This window comes from Eriocheir sinensis, chromosome 36, assembly GCF_024679095.1.
Source record: "Eriocheir sinensis breed Jianghai 21 chromosome 36, ASM2467909v1, whole genome shotgun sequence".
Lineage (NCBI taxonomy): Eukaryota > Metazoa > Arthropoda > Malacostraca > Decapoda > Varunidae > Eriocheir > Eriocheir sinensis.
The window spans coordinates 10,749,911-10,758,566 of record NC_066544.1 but is presented as its reverse complement, the minus strand read 5'-3'; the positions used below and the strand labels follow the sequence as shown (position 1 = coordinate 10,758,566).

The following is an 8,656-nucleotide window of genomic DNA, read 5'->3' as shown; positions in this document are numbered from 1 at the left end:
TCCCACAAGAAGACCTCACCAATCTACAGGAATGGAACAAAAAAGTGGCTGCTACAATTCAATGACCTTGGGAGGGGATATCCAGTACACCAATACCACCACATTGGAAACACTCCAATATCCACCACAGAGGCAGAGAAAGACATGGGAATATATGTTACCAGGCTACCAGTAAAAGCCAAATCCGTGCCAATCGCAGCAGACGGGTTAGACGCTCTCTTTCCCTACATCAGACATTTCTATATGGCCAACAAAGAAGGTTAAATGCGTCCCAATGAGTGTTTCTTTAAGTTCATGGTGCAGAAACTTTGTCAAACTACCACCATGGTCATAAATTTAAACTACCCATGTAATACCGACCGTGGGGATAATAATCATCTCCATTCATTCATTCATTCCTGCCTTCCTTTAATTCATATCTCTATTTTTCGTTTTCCTTCTCGTTTCCTCACCTGTTTCCGTTCTTCCTTTACCTATTCTTTCTTTGCTTTCCTACGGCAGCCTCACCTCACCACGACAATAATGAATAAAGAATGGTATGTTCAGACGCGACAGGCTCTCACAACTATTTCCAAAGGCCACAAGGGAGATTAGTCGTGTTCTCATGAGTGTTTTCCAAGTTCATGGTGTAGGAGCCTTGTCAAATTATCACTAGGCTCTAAAAACTATCCATGGAAATACCTACAACCAGGCCTGCCCACAACAACCTCTACGATCTTATATTGAATGTGGGTGTGTAAGTCCCGAAGGGTTTAAAAATATGGGTCTTGTGAATGTCTTTGGGAATGATTTAGAATCCCTTGATAGAGAGTACCGACAACCTAGGATTTGGACGCCATTATTGGCACAGCTGTTGTCACTTTTACATCTTAGCTGGGCTCTGTTTTTTCTAATCTTTTCAATTTTTTACCAATTCATTGTCCTATGTATAGCCACCTCACTCTACCCCTACCTGCCATCCCCGCCCCTCCTCGTCCCCGTCTTAACAGCCCCAAAATTTCTTCTGATGAGAGAGTGCATGAGGTCAGCCCCTAAGGACAGGTGACTCTCTCTCTCTCTCTTTCCCTTGCACTTTCCATCTTTGTCACACACACACACACACACACACACACTTTTTACTTCAGTTTTATTTCCTTCCTTGCCTGTCTTTTTTTACAGGAAATTAGTAGGGCGTTTACAGGAAATTGATAGAGCGTTGCAGGAAATTAGTAGAGCGTCAAGATATAGGAATGTGTGTGTAATTGGGGATTTTAATTATAGGAACAGAGAGTGGGATACTTTATCAAGAGACCAGGAGGCACAGGATTTGTTAGATGTGATACAGAATATAGTTTCCTTAAGCAGTGAATTAAAACACTAACGAGGGAAGAAAATATTTTGGATCTGTTGTTAACTATTATAGAGAGGACACAATAAGCAACATTGAGGTTGGGGATTCATTAGGTAACATTGATCATAAGGAAATTAGATTTAATATTCAATGGGAGGACAGAGTCAGCAGTAACAACACATTAATACCTGACTTCAGGAAGGAAGACTACGAGGGGTTAAGAAAGCAGCTGTAAAGGAGGGGAGTAGGGTCAGAAGTAGGTCAGGACCCAGAGCAGGGAGGGGAGTTAATCCCTGATGAGGTCACTAGTCAGGTCAGTAGCTTGGAGGATGAGTACAATAGTCTGGTCAGCAACAGGTTATACCTCACAGGGAAGTCAGGTCAACAGGTTACATTACCCGCGATGGATGACGGACAGGCTAAAAACTGAAATAAGAGGGAAAAGATGATTATATGTTAGAATCAAGAGGGGGGCGAACTCACCTATATAAGCGATAGGCAGAGCAGAGTGTGAAAGGGATTTGGGAGTGTTAGTGAATTCTGACCTAATACTAAGGAAGCAATTATTAGTGCGAGGAATAGGGTTAACAGGGTATTAGGCTTTATTAACAGGACGGTAACCAACAAAAGTGCTAACCCCACCTTTATTCCCGTCTGTTTTCGCTCTCTCTCTCTCTCTCTCTCTCTCTCTCTCTCTCTCTCTCTCTCTCTCTCTCTCTCTCTCTCTCTCTCTCTCTCTCTCTCTCTCTCTCATACACACGCGCACACACACACACACACACACTTTCACTATTTTTTTCCCTCCTCCTTTCCTGCTGCCCTAATTAACCTTCACCCTCTTTTAATCCCAGCCTCAGGTAGGTCATAACCGGCTTAGGTTTGACTTTCCGAAGGGTGACGGGAACATGGACGGGAACTGTCTCGTGACATCTCTGACACATTTTAGTAGATGTTCTAGTTATTCTCTTGGATGTTTCTCATCGCAGGCTACAGAGCACCCATTTACGGTGAGGACTGAACGTCTCAGAACACAACTTTGACAGTACTTGACCACACAATACATGATCAATGAAAGCGCACCCATCCATCCAAAACTGCCATGCTGACAGTAAACCAATCAGCAGCACGGGGCGGTCAGCCTCCAGGTGGATCCCCCCAAAACAGGGGGGACTCTCGCCTCTGAAGGCCGGCGTGACTTTGAGGTTTACACCTCCGCCTACTTCTCCCCCACTGCTCTGCCTCCACCTCATTTGACACTAATAATCTCCAATTTGTTTGTTTCAATTGTTACAGGAACATCATTTTACCATAATTTTCCCTCTCCCTCTCTTATTTTCTTACTATAGTATTTCCACGTGAAACTGTCGCGTAGGGTAGTGGTTCGCGTGGGTCTCTCTCTCTCTCTCTCTCTCTCTCTTATTTTAGGTTTATCTTAAATTTTATCATTCCTGGTTATTCATTTCAATTACGTATATCTATCTCATACTATTGCGGTCCTTCAGGGATCAGTAAGAGCTTATTTTATTATATGATTAAATTGGCGTCTGCAACAGGATGATATGAACAACATTGCATATTTAGCTTCTAAGTTTATTTATCATTATGAAATAACTAATCATTCGTATATACAATTGCTCTGATATAAATATACATCACCACATATATAAACAACAGACTTGGAGCCCCACACTTCTCCATACTCTGAGCACAACTGAAACAAAAGAATCAAGCACTGGTAGACATCTTATGTAATTATCAATGAAAAATATTTACTAAATATTAAATATGGCCCCAAAATATTTTCCCTTGAAGGTGAATAAAGATTTTCAGAAATTAGAAAGACTAAAAAAAAAAAAAAATCAGTGCAACATTTTCCTTCCTTATTCATTTAAAATATTATATAGTTTAATGTTCTTGACTGATTACCTTTTAAACATAATAATCATCGACCTTTGGATAACTTTCAGTAGTTTTCTATAATTCCATCGCAAGTTTCCTGCAACCAAGTTCCCTTTCTGTTCAAAGCTGCATAATAAAATGAATATATGAAACATTATGCCTTGTTAACAATAAAATCATCTTATTTTCACACAACCATACGAACAGCTATTCTGGGCAATCAGCATACAAACTACACACCTCAAATGATTAGGTAGCTGGTCTGAGGGAAGCATATAAAATTCACTTTCTATCCAAATAATAATCTATATTCTGAACAGTGTGCTTATGTACCATATGAGGAACTATTACCATCCCATTGACAACTAAAAAAAAAAGATGAATTTCGCTTTTTTTTTTTAGATCCCTGAGGCATTTAACCAAATTTAATTGGGAGCCCAACACTACCTCAGATATTAAACAATGCACTCAACTGGTTTTCATATCTACTGTCATGAATAATACAATGGTGTTATATTGACCGATATACACAAAGAAAGAATAATGCAGTGGTTTCCTTTTCTGGAAAAAACTAGCCACAGCTCATTATATCACACTCTGAATAGCTTAAAGCCACAAAAGGCAACAAAAATCTAATAAAAAACTGAAATGAAAAAACCTGGTTGACAGAAGAGCAAAACAAGCAAAAAATAAAAATAAATGATATATATATCTAATATTTTTTTTTTTTTGCAATTTTGTTTCCATTTTTTCAACTTGCAAGTACAATATTTACTTGATAGTGTAAAAAAAGTCTCCAAGAATTTGTCACCTGTCACCCATGTCAAAGAATTAGGGATGCAGACCAGTTTAAGGGTGTAGCAATGGTTCTCTTACCCACCATTCAATTCATGCACATCAAGCAGACAGAAAACAAGAAATATACAATACTGTAATCACAAAGAAAGTCTAAGAAAAACAACAAAGATAATAATCATTTGGGGCCCATTCCAAACACCCACAAGTTCAGATCCTGTGTTGTTTGTGTGAACCCCAAAATGAGGACCAGTACAGAACCATGACAAAACTTGCTTGGACACTGACACAGAAATCATTTGTAGTTAGCCAAATGTTGCCTTATGTGTGATGCTTGCAATCACAGGTAAACTAGCTACATACATTTGAGTCACGGAAACCAAAACCTCATGATAAAAATGTTGGTGTATCAAAGCGTATGGCTGAAAAGCTCAATACTGAATGGGGTATAATTAAAAAAAAAGTAATGATACACACTATGCAAAAGTTTTACTATTCACAAATTATGAGATATAAATATTTCAAATGCAACTGAATATTCTGTAATACACACACACATGGTAGTTTACTGAATCACAGAATGTTGCAGTATTCAGATCTAAAGAAAGTTCATTTGAAAATTAATTCAGAAAGAAAGTTCATGTTAGCAGACCACTTAAAACTTGACAAGTAAAAAAAAAAATCAAGTAATATATTGCACATCTTGAATTCAATAAGGACCATCCTAAAAAATGGAATTCCTTGCATGTCCACACTTCCTAAGCCTTCGTAGTACCACATAGTATGTATGAAGGTACTGGATTGCTGTTCCAGAGAGTTAGTATCTAAGATATACTGGAAATAGTAATTCCCAAAGCTAGGCAATCTAAAATGTGTAACATCGTTTAGGTTAGTTGAAAGCAGTGACCCCAAAACAAAAAAGCTGTTGTGGCTGGAAGGCTAACTTAAGCCACGAGCTGAACACTTTACCACAGAGCTGCCCGGCCCCCATTGGATGTACTGAGCTGGAGTGTGTTATGGTTTTTCTTCTGAATCTTTCATATTCTTGGAAAATAGTGTGAATACGTTTTTATAATCAACAAGATAGTGTCTTGTATTTTTATAATTTTTTCATGACAGCAGTTAGTGATATTTCTGCTGGAAAAAAAAAAATAATAAATAAATAAATAAAAAAATAACAATTGTGTGACAATTTTAGGATTCCAGTTACTTCATCACTATCATCCATTATCAGTTCATTACAGGACAAAGGCCTTTCCCAATGTCCTCAAGTAAATTGTCGCTATTTCATTGCTTGGGCCACCACTTCAACTCTCACAAACTCCTAGCTTTCAGACATTGTATGTAAGGATACTGATAAAACAATCATTTTCCTGCAGACAAATATAGATTTGTAAGTGAAATAAAATCATATGCAACATAATGGATTCCAAAATAGTCTGCTTGTCTCTTTCCATCTCCTCATTCTTTTTTTTTTTTTTTACAACAAAGCAGCTCAAGGGCAATAGCAAATACACAAAAACAAAAAAGCCCACTATTCACTGCTCCAGCAAAGAGTAAAGAACGAGTGGCCAGGAGAGAGGTCAGTTTAGGGAGGAGAGGTGTCTTGAGACTCTCCTTTTGAGAGTTCAAGTTGTTGGCAAGAGGAAATACAGATGGAGGAAGAGTTTAGGAGTGGCAAGGCAAGTGATAATGAAGGCGAATAAATGATCAACACTGACTGAATGAATGACTTAAGAGAGGCCATATGGAAAACTGACCCATCTGTGTTTGAGGGAAGACCATGAGTGCTCCCAGAGGGTACCAAAAGTGATGGGGAGGTGGTCCAACCTAGACCATAAGTACTTGGTTTCCTGCATCCATAGCAGTGGTTCATTCCCTTTCCGATAAAGTGCCATAAAACTGACTGAATGACGGCAACTAACTTGAAAGTAAAATTTTGGCAAATATGGACAGGTGATAGATATCTTTACAATACATTGTTTAATTAATTTTTGCTCCATGTTTTGCAGACACAGCAATGCTGATAATGAAGAACATGAATTTATCAAGTTACAACTAGAATAGAGATGATTTCTTTAAAACCAGCAAACTCAAGAAAAGCAGGAAAAATGAGCAAAAAAAGCACTGGCAGAGAGGTGCCCTAAATTCTATAGGACTTTTGTAAGGCCTTCCTTGATTTTCAAAATGACGTGAAAAAAGTGTAGCAAGTCATTGGGAAGAAGGAAGAAACCATACTCATTTTACTTTATATATGACAAATCTGTGGGAAAAATAAATGAACATAAAAACAATAATATGAAGCCCTAGGCAACAAAGACCACACAGAATAGCTTGGCTTCTCTTACCAGGAAACTGTTGTGTGCCAGGTGGGAACTCTCCCTCCTCCAGCTGGGTACTGTGCCATGAAGCCTTCCAGCTCCATGCACCAGAGCAGAATTTTATTGATTCATTGCTAAAACTAAAAAAATCTGCAGACTGATTATGATTTGACAATTTTAAAAAGCATTTTTTAAATAGACTAATTTTTGGACATCAGATATGAAGTCCAGTACCTCCGTTATATTTTGGTATGTACAGTACTTACATCTTAAGAGTCAACAAGGATTTCCTCTATAAAGAACTTAATACAGACTCCAAGTGTAGACATGTTACATTATAAATTTGCTAACACTAATCAAAATGCATTTCTTCATACAAAAACTTTTAACATTATTCTTTTACCGGGTGTGAAAAAAGAATGAGGTAAAATGTGACCGTGGATAGTTATCACAACCCATTCCTGTTTAGCCACTCCTACTTCTGAATGATTTAGTACAGCATTATGAAACATTACTAAGAAAGTCAGCAAATTAGCAAACAAACTTTTTGACATTTTGGCAGCAAGATACTCTGCTGTGATATCTGTCAGGTAATTGTGATGCTGAGTGTGATATTGTCCAGAGAACACATTTATGAAAGAGAGATGCTGCACTGTCATACATTTACATTCCTCTTAAAGGAACACCAAGAAGAATCATCTGGTCATCATTTCACAACTAAACATTACAAAAAACTCATCTAGCCACCATTTCACAATTAAACAAAAACAAAATCCACAATGGAAATTCATGTTTTTCTTTACTGCAAATGTTTCTTTTTCATGGAAACCTAGAAATAAAATGAACAAAAAAACAAGAATGAAGTGTGACTGAATTAAAGCTTTTGCTGTGTTACTTCAAAATATAAGATTTTGATCTATCAGCAAGTGATACACATTTTATCTCACAAATTACCTTGATTTACCAAACCCATTTTCTCTGTCATTCTTGTCAACTCAACCAGCTGTGTTGCTATATACACAAACACGCCAAACACTCCTAAAGCATGGCATGCTGGTGGTTTGGGACAGCCATATTCTTTTATTTTTACTTTGCTTACTGGGCAGGAAATTCTAGATATTAAAATTTCCTTCAACTTGCCACCTTTTGATTCCATAGGCCCCTAGCAATGAACAGTACTATTAAGGAATATTAAAATCTCAAACTAAGCTCAAAGTAAATGGAACACTAATGCAGAAGGATAACCCTCACACTCAGGACGGTGTGAACTATTAATGCATAATGGAACAGGAGCCATTCCAAATAAATTACTTTCGACTGAACATCCAGCTGTGACAGGAGACAGAAGAGCACCAGAATAGTAATCACCTATCAAGTACAGAGAGGAAAGCAAGGCCATAAACTTTTAAAACTTTGAATACAAAAATACTTAAACAGATACTGTCTTTAAACTTTTTACACCTCAATAAAATAAAAAAAAGATCAAAACCTTAAAATACTTACAGTTGATATGCTCAAAACAAAACAAAACAAAAACAATGTTTCAATTTCAACAGTAACTATTTTGGTTCATAAATACAATACCTTTATATGTTGTATAACTTGCATATGAATACAGCAATCTCTTTTAACTTTATTTATGAGGATATATATTCAGACATAATGGAAGTGAGTTGCATAACAATGAATTATATCCCAAGGCTGTAATTATGCATGCCATCTCCCAAAATATATGTTTAAATCACATACCAGTACTTTTTATATAAAACTTTTATATACTATATGATCTACATTTCCACTCCAGGGAATTCTGGAGTTTCCAGTATCACAAACCCTAAAGGTTTCCACTTTGTTCTTTTCTCTCAGTAACTTAATTCACAGACATCCCCATGAGGAAGAGGAGGGCAGCTTCTTCCTTACCTACGATTCACTGGGCAACCTTTCTCGGGACTGCGATTTGGAGTTGAGGGATGACGTGGAGGTGGTGTGGTGACGCACACTTGGGTGGGTGATGTTAAATACTATACCAATGCGCAGGAAAAACCTTCTCAGCACAGCCCTCAATTCAGGCTTGAGATTGAAGCAAGTGATTTCACACAAGAATGGGTAATAGTTTGAGGCATGGGCAGCAAACTGTAAGGAGAAAGCTGTGATTAGACACAAACATACCTTTATATTTGCTTTTACTTATTCATTCACTTATATTTTGTATTCCAGCAAACAATAAATCTGCTGTATAAATTGCTCATCACTATTACTGTTTATTTTATTTACAATCATAAACTTCAACACTAAACAGTCAAGGAGAACA

The 8,656-nt window shown here is 37.4% G+C and overlaps 1 protein-coding gene across 5 annotated transcripts in view; it reads right to left on the bottom strand.

The window, feature by feature from the left end:
• Nucleotides 1–2,904: 2,904 nt before the first annotated feature.
• The window catches only part of LOC127007780 (brefeldin A-inhibited guanine nucleotide-exchange protein 1-like), a 28,671-nt gene continuing 22,919 nt past the window's right edge, over nucleotides 2,905–8,656 (bottom strand). For all 5 annotated transcript variants that reach the window (XM_050879081.1, XM_050879085.1, XM_050879084.1 and 2 more), the window contains one exon: nucleotides 2,905–8,478. In XM_050879081.1, the coding sequence (XP_050735038.1) occupies nucleotides 8,266–8,478 (213 nt within the window). In that variant the 3' untranslated portion in view covers nucleotides 2,905–8,265. The remainder of the gene's footprint in view (nucleotides 8,479–8,656) is intronic.